The sequence below is a fragment of the Entelurus aequoreus genome, linkage group LG28 (genome assembly GCF_033978785.1).
Source record: "Entelurus aequoreus isolate RoL-2023_Sb linkage group LG28, RoL_Eaeq_v1.1, whole genome shotgun sequence".
In the NCBI taxonomy this organism is placed as follows: Eukaryota; Metazoa; Chordata; class Actinopteri; order Syngnathiformes; family Syngnathidae; genus Entelurus; species Entelurus aequoreus.
In genome coordinates this window covers 22,845,937-22,863,436 of record NC_084758.1, presented here as the reverse complement: position 1 = coordinate 22,863,436, position 17,500 = coordinate 22,845,937, and the positions used below count along the sequence as shown (strand labels likewise).

At 39.5% G+C, this 17,500-nt stretch overlaps 1 protein-coding gene across 4 annotated transcripts in view; it reads left to right on the top strand.

The window, feature by feature from the left end:
• The window catches only part of diaph2 (diaphanous-related formin 2), a 1,018,926-nt gene that overhangs the window by 602,325 nt on the left and 399,101 nt on the right, over positions 1 to 17,500 (top strand). For all 4 annotated transcript variants that reach the window (XM_062039765.1, XM_062039764.1, XM_062039766.1 and 1 more), the window contains one exon: positions 6,292 to 6,386. In XM_062039765.1, the coding sequence (XP_061895749.1) occupies positions 6,292 to 6,386 (95 nt within the window). The remainder of the gene's footprint in view (positions 1 to 6,291; positions 6,387 to 17,500) is intronic.

Here is a 17,500-nt window from a genome sequence, read left to right as displayed (position 1 = left end):
GGTGGTGAGACAGCGTGGAACTCCAAGCCACTTTTTTATGTAGCCGGTGACTCTTCTCTCCAGCTTCTCCACCGTTGAGATGGGCACCTCATAGACTGCCAGGGGCCACATCACCCGGGGTAGTAAGCCGAACTGAAGGCACCAGGACTTGAGCTTCCCAGGCAGTTGGGTATTGTCAATCACCAGTAGGCCTCTTTTGATGTCATTGCACAACTGCTTCACCTGGTCTTTATCTCGTAGACTTGCATCATATCGCCTTCCTAGACTTTTGACTGGCTGCTCGGATATAGTGGGGATTGGCTCATCTCCAATGAAGAACTGCAATTCAGCGAGCACTCCCTTCACCACTGAGATGCTGCGTGACTTGGATGGGTTAATCTTCATCTGAGCCCAACTGATGTTCTCATCGAGTTTTCGGAGTAATCTCCTGGTGCAAGGGATGGTGGTAGTCAGAGTGGTGATGTCATCCATGTAGGCAATGAGGGGAGGGAGGCGCCTGCAAGAGCCCAGTTTTTGTCCACCTACGACCCATTTTGAGGCTCGAATGATGATCGCCATGGTAAATGCCAAGGGAGATACAGTACATCCGGCCATGATGCCTATTTCCAGGTGCTGCCATGAGGTGGTAAATTCTGGTGTTGAGAAGCAGAACTGCAGGTCATGAAAGTAGACTTTCACCAAGGTTGTGATGGTGTCCGGGATGTTAAATAATTTGAAGGCAGTCCAGAGGAGCTCATGGGGCACAGAGCCAAAGGCATTTGCGAGATCCAAGAAGACTGCGTGAAGGTCCCTTTTCTCCCGCTTTGTCATTTGGATCTGGTGCCAGATCATACTGGCATGTTCTAGGCACCCAGAGAAGCCTGGTACTCCTGCCTTCTGAACAGATGTATCTATATAGTTATTTCTGTGCAGGTACTCGGCCATCCTTTGTACAATAACACTGACGAAGATCTTACCCTCCACGTTTAGCAAGGCAATTGGGCGGAACTGACTGATGTTTGCGGCGTCTTTCTCCTTTGGAATAAGGATCCCACCTGCCCTACGCCATGCTTTAGGAATGGTTTTCTTCTGCCATACCGTTCTCATGAGTCTCCAAAGAATCCTGCAGACATCTGGTGCGTTCTTGTAAACCTTGTACGGGACTCCGTTTGGCCCAGGAGCTGAAGCTGTTCTTGCCCGATGGACAATCCTCTCGACCTCCTTCCATGTTGGAGGACCGGTCTCAAATTGATGCTTTGGGGGGTCGATTGGTGGAATGTCTGGCGGAATGACCATGTGTTCATGACGCCTTGGATCAGAGGGGGTTGCTCTCAGGTGGTCCTCTAAATCATACTTTGTTGTTTTTAGGACCCCACTTTTCTCCTTGGTAAAGAGATTCTTCAGGAATTTAAAATTATCTTTGCAGAACCATGTTCTTGTTTGTTCTTTCGTCCTTCTTCGTTTGCATAGACTCTCTGCTCTGCGGAGGGATGTCAGGCGTGTTTTAATGTCAGCTTGGAGAGCACATATGCCCTCCTTTTCCAATTCTGGGGCCCTCTTCCACAGTTTCCTGAGTCGTCTCAGTTCTTTGACAAGGCGCTTGATTTCCTGTTGCCTCCTGGAGATGGGTGGAGTGGGAGGTGTTTTAGTAGCTTTTATCTCTAAAAATCCAAATCGTTCTGCACCGTATTGATAGATGATGTTTCCCATTTTCTCCAGCTTCTTCTCTGCTGTGCCTTTGAGTTGTTCAATGGACCGCATTAGGTCACTATTCACTGTTTCCCAGAGCTTCTTTTCCACAGCACTGGGCCACTTCACTCGCAGTCTGCGTCCTGGGAGTCTCTGCTCGACTGCAGGTTGGGGAGTTAGGGTAGGATCCACCGCTGGTGTTTCTTCCACTACTAGTTCAGTGCTTGAGTATACCTCTTCCGCTACATGGGTGCTGATGCTCTCCAATCTATGGTTTTCATCCAGTTGGTGAACTTCTATCGACTGATTTGACTCCTTCTGCAAGAAGAGGTCAATGCAAGGCCCCTGATTATTTTCACTTAAGCACTTTTTCTTTCCCTGGTGAATTCTTAAGCCCCGAAAATATGTTATTTTCCTCCAACCACAGCTACAAATATATATATATATATGTATATATATATATATATGTATATATGTATATATATATATATATATATATATATATGTGTATATGTATATATATATATATATATATATATATATATATATATATATATATATATATATATATATGTATATGTATATATATGTAAACAAGGTAAACATGTCACGTACTGTTAATATCCAATTATACATATATATATATATATATATATATATATATATATATATATATATATATATATATATATATATATATATATATATATATATGTGTGTGTGTGTGTATACATATTAATATGATGGATATATAATTAATTTAAATAGGATATTAAGAATATGTGCAAGCTCGACTTGTTTACTTCCATGACAACCTCCTTAACGTTTTTTGTAATCAATCACATATATTAACCAGCCAAAATGTGCCAAACATGGATAACTGTAGGGAGTGTTTCGCATTTTTCCTATCATGCTTTGTAATAGATTTAAATGGGTGTCATTTAGGATGTATTATGGTGCATTGACGTTTGTTTTATAATGTCTACAAAGTTCAGTGAGCAGGTTATGTGTGACCATCTCTAACATTTTGTAGTTGGTTGGATTCATTTTATTTGTATCCATGACTAGGGAAGGTTGTTTGTTTTGGGTCATGTAAGTAAATGCTGCACAAACTTCCCTTGAAAGTATAATTTAAGGTCATTGAGCTGTATTACCAATGTTGTCCGCTAGATGACGACTTAATGACAGCATCAAAATTGTCAGTTTAATAAAATTAAGATAACTCATGACGTCTTGTGGGCTAAATGGAAGATGTCAGCGAGCCGCAGTTTGGACACCCCTAAAGTAAAATCAACATACGAACCCTCATATTTTGTGCAGTGTCCTTTAATGGTCTTTCACTGTCCAAACGACTAAACAGTTTGTGAAAACATCAAACTATGATAGCGACGTTTCGAAGCCGACTTTGTGTTTAGAGCATATGGACGCCCAAGGTGTCGCGCGTGCATGGCTGTGACGGCGTTCGTTTTCGCCAATGCCATCAGTCATTAAAATGCAACAAGGGCTTTGGAATATGTCAACCCACCCTCGCCCCTACCGACATTTGTCTTTGCGGCTTGTGGTCTCCAATCAAAGCTTCATCAACATACGTGGCTTTTCGCTAATGAAGGCTATGAAAGCCTCCTTTGAAATGTTTAAGGACGACGTGTTGCAGTTCAAGTGACCGTGATTGCAATTACCAGCAGGCTGTCATTAAAGACAACGGGTCTCCACAATGCTATGTGTTAGGGACCTAACAGAACAAATTATTGGAAAATTAACTGATAAGTGACTTTCATAATGCACTTGGGACTCCTACCTAGAATCACATGTACTTCACTGTAGGCATTTTCACTAGTACTATTAATCAACAGTTGTACACATTATTCTTATTACCGTATTTTTCCGACCATAATGCACACCAGATTACAAGGCACACTGCCAATGGGCGGGTCTATTTAGGTCTATTTTTTAAAATTCTTTAAATTTATTTTTTATTTTATTTTATTTATTTATTGGTTTTATTGATTTTGTTTTACATTAAAAAAAAAGTATATTTTTATACAAAAAAGCGCATTAAAGGGCTCATTATGTTGTTGTTTTTCTCCATGTAAAACACTCCCCTGTGGTCTACATAACATGTAATGCTGGTTCTTTGGTTAAAATGCAGCATAGATTGTTTTATAGACCATAATTAAGCCACTTTCTGACTGTTTATTCAGGATGAGGAGACATCTAGATAGCTTACTTGTTGCCTCCGGTCGTTCTCCGAGCCACAACCGAGGCGGCTATTCACTTTGCTGCTAATTCGAACACTGTTAGTTCCGGACCAGTCGTAGTTCTAGAGTGATGTGAAGTGAATTATATTTATACATCACTTTTCTCTATGCATATTAGCTCATGCTAACGTGCTAGCATCATAACATGTAAGTAAGAGTTGTTTTAGTTGTATTGTAAAACTTACAAACGTTGCTTGGAGTGATGAATGAATAATTCATACGAGTAGAAACGCTATGCCTGGCTGGAAGCCGAACAGCACTCCGGTTGAAAAATAACAAAGCACTACCCGTAAATGGAAGGACGCCTGCAGTGAGTGAACTTGTCTATTGCACGAACAATACAACTATTTATCGATGTATTTGCTTGTTTTTTTTAACTACTTTTGTTATGGCTGTTGTCGGAGAAAACCCCACAAATTAACCGCACTGTCTTATTAACCGCAGGGTTCAAAGTGTAGGGAAAAAAGGAGTGGTTTATAGTCTGGAATATACGGTAGTTTTCTTATCGCGTCTCCTAAATTCTGCGACTACACTTCCAGCTTAGTTGCTGTTTCTAACACACAAGATGCATTTTTTGTGTGTTTTTGCTCCGTCTATTACTGTTAACTCGTAATGTTTAGTCCCCCTTATTTTCCAAAGCCGTCCTGTGGCGAGATAAGCATTATATTCTTTGTCACTAGTGACACGTTGGCGCTTTTGTTGTGCCATTTTGTTTTTTCAGAACGACTCGTGCTGCAATGGGTTTTTTTAAGAACGGAACTAAAATCAGTAAAGGCATGGTTATAAAAAAATAGGAATAGTTGTACTGGCTCAGGCATATTTACCATATTTTTGGACTATAGAGCGCAACGGGATGTAAGCCACACCCACTAAATTTTAGAAGAAAGAAAAAAATATTTTTCCATATATTAGCTGCAACGGACCATAAGTCACAGGTATATACCGATAGGAAATATTTTGTAAATGTTTATTTATATACCTAACACGGCAGTAAAACGGCTGATCAAACAAAACAGAAGTCATCGTCAGACTCAATAAAGCCACGATGAAGTTTTGGTGATTTCAGTGAGGAATTTTTGAAACTGAAACAATACAAAAAGACTCCGCTGTAAGTTAATAACTTTAACAAAGACACTCGTAAACGTGTTTGCATATTAGCTCATGCTAGCGTCATAGCATGTACAAATATGCATGAAAACACTCTTACAGACATCACACATGGGACATTTTAGTCAGTAAGAATTGTTTTAGTTATATTGTAAAACTTTGCTTGGAGTTATGAATGAAGAATCCATACGAGTAGAAACGCTATGCCTGGCTGTACACCGAACAGCACTCCAGTTGAAAAAAAAAACCAAAGCACTACCCGTAAATGGAAGGACCCCTGCAGTGAGCGAACTTGTCCATTGCACGAACAATACAACTATTTATCGGTGTATTTGCTTGTTTTTAACTACTTTTATTATGGCTGTTGTCTTAAAAAAACCCACAAATTAGCCGCACCGTCTTATTAACTGCAGGGTTTAAAGTGTGGGAAAAAAGGAGCGGTTTGTCTGGAATCTACGGTAGTTTATCATGTCTCAAGTTATGCGACTACACTTCCAGCTTAGTTGCTGTTTCTAACACACAAGATACTTTTTTTTTTTGTCTATTATATAGGTCGTAAGTATATACCAATACGAAATATTTGGTAAATGTTTATTTACATACCTAACACAGTAGTAAAACGGCTGATCAAACAAAACAGAAGTCATCGTCAGACTCAATAAATCCACGATGATGTTTTGGTCATTTCAGTGAGGAATTTTTGAAACTGAAACAACACAAAAAGACTGCGGCTGTAAGTTAAAAACTTTAACAAAGACAAACATGTTCGCATATTAGCTCATGCTAACGACGCTGGCATTATTACATCACGATAGCATGTACAAATATGCATGAAAACACTCCTACAGACATCGCACATGGGATGTTTTAGTAAGTAAGAGTTGTTTTAGTTTTATTGTAAAACTAACAAACGTTGCTTGGAGTGATGAATGAAGAATCCATACGAATAAAAACGCTATGCCTGGCTAGAAGCCGAACAGCACTCCGGTTGAAAAAAACACTACCCGTAAATGGAAGGACCCCTGCAGTGAACGAACTCGTCCTGCACGGACAATAACACTATTTCTTATGTATTTGCTTGTTTTTTTTAACTACTTTTATTATGGCTGTTGTTGGAGAAAAACCCACAAACTAGCCGCACCATCTTATTAACCGCAGGGTTCAAAGTGTAGGGAAAAAAATGAGTGGTTTATAGTCTGGAATCTACGGTAGTTTTCTTATCCTCCTCTCCTCTTTCTATTTCTTCACGTCTCGACAGCAATTTTCTTGGGCTCCTTCCGCCTGCCCTATGATGAGATCCGAGACATCGTGCTGCAGGTGGACGAGGAAAGACTGAGCGAGTCGCTCATCCAGGTAAGACCTCCGGTGTGTCACTGCGTGTAACCTTAACCACGGAACCCCAGGGGGGAGGCTCGGGGGACCCTGTTGATAGCGAGCTATGATGGCACAAGCTGGTCTCGTCATTGTCCTTCGGACCGTGGAGACCCCGGCATTCATCCCCTCACCATAGACAATGGAGGACGAGACTTGGCAAAGTGTCCACAAGTCCACCCACCTTTCCTCCAGCCTTTGTCTTAAAGCATGATGGATGAGCTCATTAAAGGCCACTCCTCATTTAGCCCCATTTTGGGTTGTTTTTGGTGTTTATAATGAAAAAGCAGAAGGGTATATAAAAACAATAAAAATAAATGCATCACTCTGCACTTTAGACTGTCTGTAGGTTTAATTGGTGCCTATCCACACAGCACCCCCTACTGGGCCTTAATTAGTAGTCCTGATAACCTGTAATTGACTGTTAATTGAGCAGAAAATAAAGATGGAACGTTATGAGGCGGCTTTGTGGCGGTGGAAGGCAATTTGGTCGTTGATCTCTTTCCACACCTTTACCTAGTTGAGGGTGGAAAATTGCCAGGTGGTCTTGCTGTGTGTCCCCCCCACCCCCCTTCCACCTCCCCTTAAGTGTTTGCATCGCAAAGGCCTTGTTGTACAGGAAGTAGATCAAAATCTGGTGTTTCTTCAAATAATTACACAAATACACAAAATCAGCCACGTATAAAATATTAAACAAAGCGATATTTATATACAAAAAAAAAAAAAAGCAAAATAATAAGACGGTTTTGATTGATTGATTGAAACTTTTATTAGTAGATTGCACAGTTCAGTACATATTCCATTTTTCAACTTGTTTAAGTCGGGGTTCACGTGAATCAATTCATGGTAAAATAATAAAAACATATGCTAAAGCAAGCTAATAAATTGTTATAATAATGATAATAATAATAATAATAATAATAATCCAATCCAATCCACTTTATTTATATAGCACATTTACACAACAAGATTGTTTCCAAAGTGCTGCACAGCCATGTTAAAAACAATATTAAAAACAATATTAAAAACAATATTAAAAACAATATTATGCTACACCAATGACTGAATAAAAACAAAGAATAAATGAATAGAAAACCAATACAAAAACAATATAAAAAATAAATATGATTAAAAACGATATAATATATATAATAATAACTACAGTTTTTTAGAGTCATGTGAATGCCCCAATCAATGTTAAAGCTGAATAGAAAATCTGAATAACTGCAGTATTAATTTAGAAAAAAAAGTTTGAAGCTCAACTGAAATGCTAGTGTTGTCCCGATACCAATATTTTGGTACCGGTACCAAAATGTATTTCGGTACTTTTTGATACTTTTTATAAATAAAGGGGACCACAAAAAATGTGCATAATTGACTTTATTTTAACAAAAAATATTAAGGTACATTAAACATATGTTTCTTATTGCAAATTTGTCCTTAAATAAAAAAGTGAACATACAAGACAACTTGTCTTTTAGTAGTAAGTAAACAAACAAAGGCTCCTAATTTAGCTGCTGACATATGCAGTAACATATTGTGTCATTTATAATTATATTATTTTGTCAACATTATTAAGGACAAGTGGTAGAAAATGAATTATTAATCTACTTGTTCATTTACTGTAATATCTGCTTACCTTCTCTCTTAACATGTTCTATCTACACTTCTGTTAAAATGTAATAATCACTTATTCTTCTGTTGTTTGATATGTTACATTAGTTTTGGATGATACCACAAATTTGGGTATCAATCCGATACCAAGTAGTTACAGGGTCATACATTGGTCATATTCAAAGTCTTCACATGTCCAGGGACATATTTCCTTTGTTTATAAACATAATGTACATTTTAAAAAACGAAAAAAGATGTGATGCCAAACAATAGTAGTATCGTTTAGATACGCTCCTGTACTTGGTATCATTACAGTGGATGTCAGGTGTAGATCCACCAATGGCGTTTGTTTACATTGTGACGCCGGTGAGCTACGGTGTATAGTGAAGCACGTTTAGCTATTCCTCGTCATGCAGGGATGAGACTTGTAAGAAACATACTTTATTTGTCGCCATAGAGGCGAGGATTAGTGATTTAGAAGTAGCTAAAACACTGTGGATGGATGTTAGCCGGTAGCTAGCTAGCCATGTCTTAAAGCACCTCTTCCGTTGGGTGTTTCAGTGTTATAACTTCACCTTTATCGTCAGTTTTTAAGCCAAAATGTATCTTTTTTCCCTTTTCTGTCTACACACTGTGTCTGCTTGTAAGTACTCTGTGATTGTGCGCTGCCGAACATGCTTGTCTGCTTGTAAACCAGCAATGACATGACGGGGAAGCGGGGTGGTGCGGTACCGGTACATTTTAGTTTTACCGGTATAGTACCGAATATGATTCATTAGTATCACGGTATGCCAAGCAGGGAGGCAATGGGTCCCATTTGTTTATAGTCTTTGGTATGACTCGGCCGGGGATTGAACTCACAACCTTCCAGTTTAAGGGCGGACCCTCTAACCACAAGGCGGGTAGCGTTGCTACTAGAGATATTATCGGCCGATAAATGCTTTAAAATGTAATACCGGAAATTATCGGTATCGGTTTCAAAAAGTAAAATGTATGACTTTTTAAAATGCCGCTGTACGGAGTGGTACACGGACGTAGGGAGAAGTACAGAGCAGTTGCGTCTCCCAGTCATACTTGCCAACCCTCCCGAATTTCCCGGGAGACTCCCGAATTTCAGTGCCCCTCCCGAAAATCTCCCGGGGCAACCATTCTCCCGAATTTCTCCCGATTTCCACCCAGACAACAATACTGGGGGTGTGCTTTAAAGGCACTGCCTTTGCGTGCCGGCCCAGTCACATAATATCTGCAGCTTTTCACACACACAAGTGAATGCAAGGCATACTTGGTCAACAGCCATACAGGTCACACTGAGGGTAACCGTATAAACAACTTTAACACTGTTACAAATATGCGCCACACTGTGAACCCACGCCGAACAAGAATGACAAACACATTTCGGGAGAACATCCGCACCGTAACACAACATAAACACAACAGAACAAATACCCAGAACCCCTTGCAGCACTAACTCTTCCGGGAGGCTACAATATACACCCCCCACTACCCCCTACTTATTTTGGAAAACCTTGTTACATTGTTTAATGCATCCAGCGGGGCATCACAACAAAATTAGGCATAATAATGTGTTAATTCCACGACTGTATATGTCGGTATCGGTTGATATCAGAATCGGTAATTAAGAGTTGGACAATATCAGAATGTCGGATATCGGCAAAAAAGCCATTATCGGACATCTCTAGTTGCTACATGTAGCTGCGTTCATTAAGTACGTTATTATTGTCTTTCATTGGCAAGGATTGTAATCGCCATGACAGTTGAGCGGTTTCTCCCGTAGGCAAAGACCGAAGGAGGGAGCGCATTTGAGGGGAAAATAATAATTAAAAAAATAAATAAATAAAGCCGAGACAGTGCAGAAATAATGAAATGACAGCAAGGTCACGGCCATGAATGCAACAATGGGAGAGGGAGACCACACATTTGTCATGGGTGCTACTCTCGCCCAAGGGAGGGTTGAGGTTGCAGAATGCCAAAATAGAAGCCAACACAATGCAAGAGAAGGTCCCTGAAGCCCCGTGTGCACGTGCAGGACACACAAACAAGGACTCTTATCTCGCTGCCTCCATTACCAGCCAATGAAAAAGCCTCAAAAAAGGTACAACAGCGTGCATACAGTGTTCATGCTTTGTTTGATAACGATGACCTGATGCACAGAGGTGACCCCTGTCCAGAAAATTAGGTGGGGAAAGGGGGGGGGGGGGGGGGAGCGCACAAACGTCTACCCCCGCGCAACAACCTGACACATATTTATCGCGAGGATGATAAATGACACAATTTGGCCGTGGCACCCCGAGGGCCCGGGGCATAATTGACACGTTCTTCCCATTTGCATGTAGTGTAAACGCATTCGCACGCAAAAGTCGCGCGCCGTCCCGACTGGATAAATGGCGAGTCTGTCTGCCGGCATTCAGGCGCGGGTACATCATCCCGCAGCCCGCTGATGGGGCCCTAATGCAAAATAAGGAGAGCCAATCAAGTCCTATCTATCCTTTTCTGCCAGGGTGACACGCGGCGCGGGTACTTTCAAGGCCAACGCCACTGGTCGCGTTCTGCTGACAAATCATTACATTAGACACGTCGCCAGGAAGAAGACGGAGGAGGATAATAAGATTGAGTTACAGAGTTTTTAGATGCATTATGAACGGCCCTCGCTTCCTTGATTCCTTCCATTTTCACTGCTCCTTCCATTCATCAAGTCCCCGGCTGGCTTGTCAGGGGGCTGATAGAGGGCACCCTTGTCACAACACAGCAGCCATCATTTGGAATGGAAATGAGTGGAGCACTGTTTTATTTCTCTTCTTTTTGGTTCTCATTCCAATGTCATTTTGGTTCAACAAACTTAAATTGCACAAATTATTAGTAGGGATTAGAGATGTCCGATAATGGCTTTTTTGCCGATATTCCGATATTGTCCAACTCTTAATTACCGATATCAACCGATATATACAGTCGTGGAATTAACACATTATTATGCCTAATTTTGTTGTGATGCCCCGCTGGATGCATTAAACAATGTAACAAGGTTTTTCAAAATAAAATCATCTCAAGTTATGGAAAAAAATGCCACTTTTTTTTGTGATTTTGTCCACTTTTATTGTGGATTTGTCCACTTTTATTGTTTTTTTTTCCACTTTTATGGTGCTTTTGTCCACTTTTATGGTGGTTTTGTCCACTTTTATGGTGGTTTTGTCCACTTTTTTGTGATTTTGTCCACTTTTATTGTGGATTTGTCCACTTTTATTGTGTTTTTTTTCCACTTTTATGGTGGTTTTGTCCACTATTATGGTGGTTTTGTCCACTTTTATTGTGGTTTTGTCCACTTTTATTGTGGTGTTGTCTACTTTAATTGTGGTTTTGTCCACTTTTTTTGTGATTTTGTCCACTTTTATTGTGGATTTGTCCACTTTTATTGTGTTTTTTTTCCACTTTATGGTGGTTTTGTCCACTTTTATGGTGGTTTTGTCCACTTTTATTGTAGTTTTGTCCACTTTTATTGTGGTGTTGTCTACTTTAATTGTGGTTTTGTCCACTTTTTTTGTGATTTTGTCCACTATTTTTGTGGATTTGTCCACTTGTATTGTGTTTTTTTCCACTTTTATGGTGGTTTTGTCCACTTTTATGGTGGTTTTGTCCACTTTTATTGTGGTTTTGTCCACTTTTATTGTGGTTTTGTCTACTTTTATTGTGGTTTTGTCCATTTTTATTGTGGTGTTGTCTACTTTAATTGTGGTTGTCTACTTTTATTGTGGTTATGTCTACTTTAATTGTGGTTATGTCTACTTTAATTGTGGTTATGTCTACTTTAATTGTGGTTATGTCTACTTTAATTGTGGTTATTTAATTGTTGACCAAGTATGCCTTGCATTCACTTTTGTGTGCGAAAAGCCGTTTTTTGCCGATATTCTGATATTGTCCAACTCTTAATTACCGATATCAACCGATATATACAGTCGTGGAATTAACACATTATTATGCCTAATTTTGTTGTGATGCCCCGCTGGATGCATTAAACAATGTAACAAGGTTTTTCAAAATAAAATCGACTCAAGTTATGGAAAAAAATGCCAACATGACACTGCCATATTTATTATTGAAGTCACAAAGTGCATTATTTTTTTTTAACATGCCTCAAAACAGCAGCTTGGAATTTGGGACATGCTCTCCCTGAGAGAGCATGAGGAGGTTGAGGTGGAGGGGTATATTGTAGTGTCCCGGAAGAGTTAGTGCTGCAAGGGTTTCTGGGTATTTGTTCTGTTGTGTTTATGTTGTGTTACGGTGCAGATGTTTTCCTGAAATGTGTTTGTCATTCTTGTTTGGTGTGGGTTCACAGTGTGGCGCATATTTGTAACAGTGTTAAGGTTGTTTATACGGCCACCCTCAGTGTGACCTGTATGGCTGTTGACCAAGTATGCCTTACATTCACTTGTGTTGTCCACTTTTTTTGTGGTTTTGTCCACTTTTATCTTGGTTTTGTCCACTTTTATTGTGGTTCTGTCCACTTTTATTGTGGTTTTGTCTGCTTTTATTGTGGTGTTGTCTACTTTAATTGTGGTTTTGTCCACTTTTTTTTGTGATTTTGTTCACTTTTATTGTGGATTTGTCCACTTTTATTGTTTTTTTTCCACTTTTATGGTGCTTTTGTCCACTTTTATGGTGGTTTTGTCCACTTTTATGGTGGTTTTGTCCACTTTAATTGTGGATTTGTCCACTTTTATTGTGGTTTTGTCCACTTTTATTGTGGATTTGTCCACTTTTATTGTGGTTTTTTTCCACTTTTATGGTGGTTTTGTCCACTATTATGGTGGTTTTGTCCACTTTTATTGTGGTTTTGTCCACTTTTATTGTGGTGTTGTCTACTTTAGTTGTGGTTTTGTCCACTTTTTTTGTGATTTTGTCCACTTTTATTGTGGATTTGTCCACTTTTATTGTGTTTTTTTCCACTTTATGGTGGTTTTGTCCACTTTTATTGTGGTGTTGTCTACTTTAGTTGTGGTTTTGTCCACTTTTTTTGTGATTTTGTCCACTTTTATTGTGGTTGTCTACTTTTATTGTGGTTATGTCTACTTTAATTGTGGTTATTTAATTGTTGACCAAGTATGCCTTACATTCACTTTTGTGTGTGAAAAGCCGCAGATATTATGTGACTGGGCCGACACGCAAATGCAGTGCCTTTAAGGCATGCCCCCAATATTGTTGACTGGGTGGAAATCGGGAGAAATTCGGGAGAATGGTTGCCCCGGGAGATTTTCGGGAGGGGCATTGAAATTCGGGAGTCTCCCAGGAAAATCGGGAGGGTTGGCAAGTATGACTGGGAGACGCAACTGCTCTGTACTTCTCCCTACGTCCGTGTACCACTCCGTACAGCGGCGTTTTAAAAAGTCATAAATTTTACTCTTTAAAACTGATATTACATTTTAAAGCATGTATCGGCCGATAATATCGGACATCTCTAGTAGCAACGCTACCCGCCTTGTGGTTAGAGTGTCCGCCCTAAAACTGGAAGGTTGTGAGTTCAAACCCCGGCCGAGTCATACCAAAGACTATAAAAAAAATGGGACCCATTGCACAGCGGCATTTTAAAAAGTCATACATTTTACTTTTTGAAACCGATACCGATCATTTCCGATATTACATTTTAAAGCATTTATCGGCCGATCTCTAGTAGGGATGTTCCAATCAGGGTTTTAGAATGCCAATTGCAATCATCCATGAATGAGCTCAGCCAGTACCAGCATTGATACTAGTGTTGTCCCGATACCAATATTTTGCAAGTACGCATAGCTCCGCCCCCTCTGAAGTCATAGGGATTGCTATTGCGACATCCAGTGGGCACTTTTAGAACAGCTAGTTTCTTTAATTCCAAAATTTCTGCTCACTTTTATACTTGGCAAACTCATCTCGCGGGCCGTAATTTTGACACCACTTCTATCCGGGCTAAGACAGGCATGTGCTTTAAGGAACGGGGGCACGTTAAATAAACGCGGCACAGGTCACGCTTCGCTAAACATTTGTAGAGTTTGACAGCATCTTGTTTTAATGTCTTCTGCTGTCAACCGACACGTATCGCCGAGCTCAGGCGCTTTTAGCAAATGGGATAGTTTGCGGCAACAAAAAAAAAAAAAAAAGGAAACAGCAGGTGAGGACACGGTGAAACACACAGAGAGAGAAGGTTCAGGCGCGTTATGAAATCCATAAGACGTCCACTCACTCGCTTGTCAAACTTAATTACGGCATTCCCAGCAGTAATATCGCAATGATCAGGACCGGGCGAAGAATCCTTGAGATGTAGTCTGAGGCACATTCAATCGATACGTCTTTTTCGCGGAGCAATACATTCTTTATTAAGTTGGCTTGAATAAACCGCGGTGGGAATGATCTCACGTCGCACCGGATAACGCGAGATGCTCGGCTACAAGAAAGGCGGGGTTTTTGCGTCTTGACGTACCCGATCTCTCGCCTTTTTAATTGATTTTCATCAGCGTTTGACGCACTTTGTTCGGTGGTGGGCATAGGTGCCGATCCCGTGGGTGCTTCGGGGCATTTATGGTGCTTTTGTCTGCTTTTATTGTGGTGTTGTCTACTTTAATTGTGGTTGTCTACTTTTATTGTGGTTTTGTCCACTTTTATTTTGGTTTTGTCCTACTTTTATTGTGGTTTTGTCTATTTTATTGTGGTCTTGTCTATTTTATTGTGGTTTTGTCTGCTTTTATTGTGGTGTTGTCTCCTTTAATTGTGGCTGTCTACTTTTATTATGGTATTGTCCACTTTTATGGTGGTTTTGTCCACTTTTATGGTGGTTTTGTCCACGTTTATTGTGGTTGTGTCTGCTTGTATTGTGGTTTTGTCCACTTTAATTGTGGTTGTGTCTATTTTTATTTTGGTTTTGTCCGCTTTAATTGTGGTTCTATCTACATTAATTGTGGTTTTGTCCACTTTTATTGTGGTTTTGTCCACTTTTATTGTGGTTCTGTCTACTTTAATTGTGGTTTTGTCCACTTTTATTGTGGTTTTGTCCACTGTTATTGTGGTTTTGTCCACTTTTATTGTGGGTTTGTCCACTTTTATGGTGGGTTTTGTCCACTTTTATTATGGTTTTGTCCACTTTTATTGTGGTTTTGTCCACTTTCTTTGTGGTTTTGTCTACTTTTATTGTGGTTTTGTCCACTTTTATTGTGGTGTTGTCTACTTTAATTGTTGTTGTGTCTACTTTTATTGTGGTTTTGGTCACCTTAATTGTGGTTCTGTCTACTCTAATTGTGGTTTTGTCCACTTTTATTGTAGTTTTGTCCACTTCTATGGTGGTTTTGTCCACTTGTATGGTGGTTTTGTCCACTTTTATGGTGGTGTTGTCTACTTGTATTGTGGTTTTGGCCACTTATTGTGGTGTTGTCTACTTATATTGTGGTTTTGTCTACTTGTATTGTGGTTTTGCCCACTTTTATTGTGGTTTTGTCCACTTTTATTGTGGTTTTGCCCACTTTAATTGTGGTTTTGTCCACTTTTATTGTGGTGTTGATTACTTGTATTGTGGTTTTGGCCACTTATTGTGGTTTTGTCTACTTGTATTGTGGTTTTGCCCACTTTTATTGTGGTTTTGTCCACTTTTATTGTGGTTTTGTCCACTTTTATTGTGGTTTTGCCCACTTTTATTGTGGTTTTGTCCACTTTTATTGTGGTGTTGTCTACTTTAATTGTGTTTGTCTACTTTTATTGTGATTTTGGCCACCTTAATTGTGGTTCTGTCTACTTTAATTGTGGTTATCTCTACTTTTATTGTGGTATTGTCCACTTTTATGGTGGTTTTGTCCACTTTTATTGTGGTTTTGTCTATTTTATCGTGGTTTTGTCCACTTTTATTGTGGTTTTGTCCACTTATTGTGGTTTTGTCTGCTTTTATTGTGGTGTTGTCTACTTTAATTGTGGTTTTGTCCACTTTTATTGTGGTTTTGTCCAATTTTACTGAGGTTTTGTCCACTTTTATTGTGGTTTTGTCTGCTTTAATTGTGGTGTTGTCTCCTTTAATTGTGGTTGTCTACTTTTATTGTGGTATTGTCCACTATTATGGTGGTTTTGTCCACTTTTATGGTGGTTTTGTCTACTTTCATTGTGGTTTGGTCCACTTTTATTGTGGTTTTGTCTACTTTTATTGAGGTTTTGCCTACTTTTATTGAGGTTTTGTCTAGTTTGATTGTGGTTGTGTCTATTTTATTGTGGTTTTGTCTATTTTACTTTGGTTTTGTCTATTTTATTGTGGTTTTGTCTGTTTTATTGTGGTTTTGTCCACTTTTATCGTGGTTTTGTCCACTTTTATCGTGGGATTGATGGCAACTTTCAATCATTATAATAATTTTTTTTTTTTAAATCAATCTTGTTAATTTTGTGGCGAGTTTGGTACCGGTACCAAAATATTGGTATCGGGACAACACTAACACACACACCGAGCACCCACTAGCAGAAATGTAGATCGGCGCCTATGGTGATGGCGAGCCAAATGTGAGCGCCACAGCGGGCGTCCTTCCCCGCGTTGCGGCCTATCAGGGAAGACTTCCGTTCAAATCAAAAAGTGAATAATAGCGAGTGGACCAACTTGCCAAAACATCCATCCAAACGAGGAGAGATTACAGGTAATTTCAGTTGAGCGTTCCTCAAACTGAACTCGGAATTGAGCGAGAAAGGAGGCCCGTGTTTGTTTGTTTGGGTGTTGAGAGTGCGGGAATCAAAGAGCACTTTGCTGTAACAGGAGTGGAACAAAGATGACGAATAAAGACCTTGTTTTGTGGATTTTTTGGGAGATATCGAAACACAGTGGAAGCGAATGCCACTGCAGTCATTAGAATGGCAGTTGGCTTTATTGCTAGGATGAACTGCAATCAAACAGAGAAGCAGGAAGGGATCGTCTTTTTGGGGTTTCATCTTGTGCAAGATGAGAAGGACGTGTTGCACACAGACAGTAATGGTGTAGAGTTATATTACTCCAATAATTATGGCTATACCAGTATCCTGTATGTCTTCATCGGGTAGAATTCCATTGGATTTATTACCAAATGTATATGTTTGTATTGAACCCAGAAAATATTGCTGATAGCCTATATATATATATATATATATATATATATATATATATATATATATATATATATATATATATATATATATAGTACAGGCCAAACGTTTGGACACCTGCACACTCTTTGCATTCTCTCGATGAGATTCAAGAGGTGGCTATTTTGAAGGAACTAGAATATAAAACATGTTTTCACTTGTTTGATGCCTTCAGTGACAATCTACAATGTAAATAGTCATGAAAATAAAGAAAACACATTGAATGAGGTGTGTCCAAACTTTTGGCCTGTATTGTGCGTGTGTGTGTGTGTGTGTGTGTGTGTGTGTGTGTGTGTGTGTGTGTGTGTGTGTGTGTGTGTGTGTATGTGTATATTTATGTGTATGTGTATATATGTGTACGT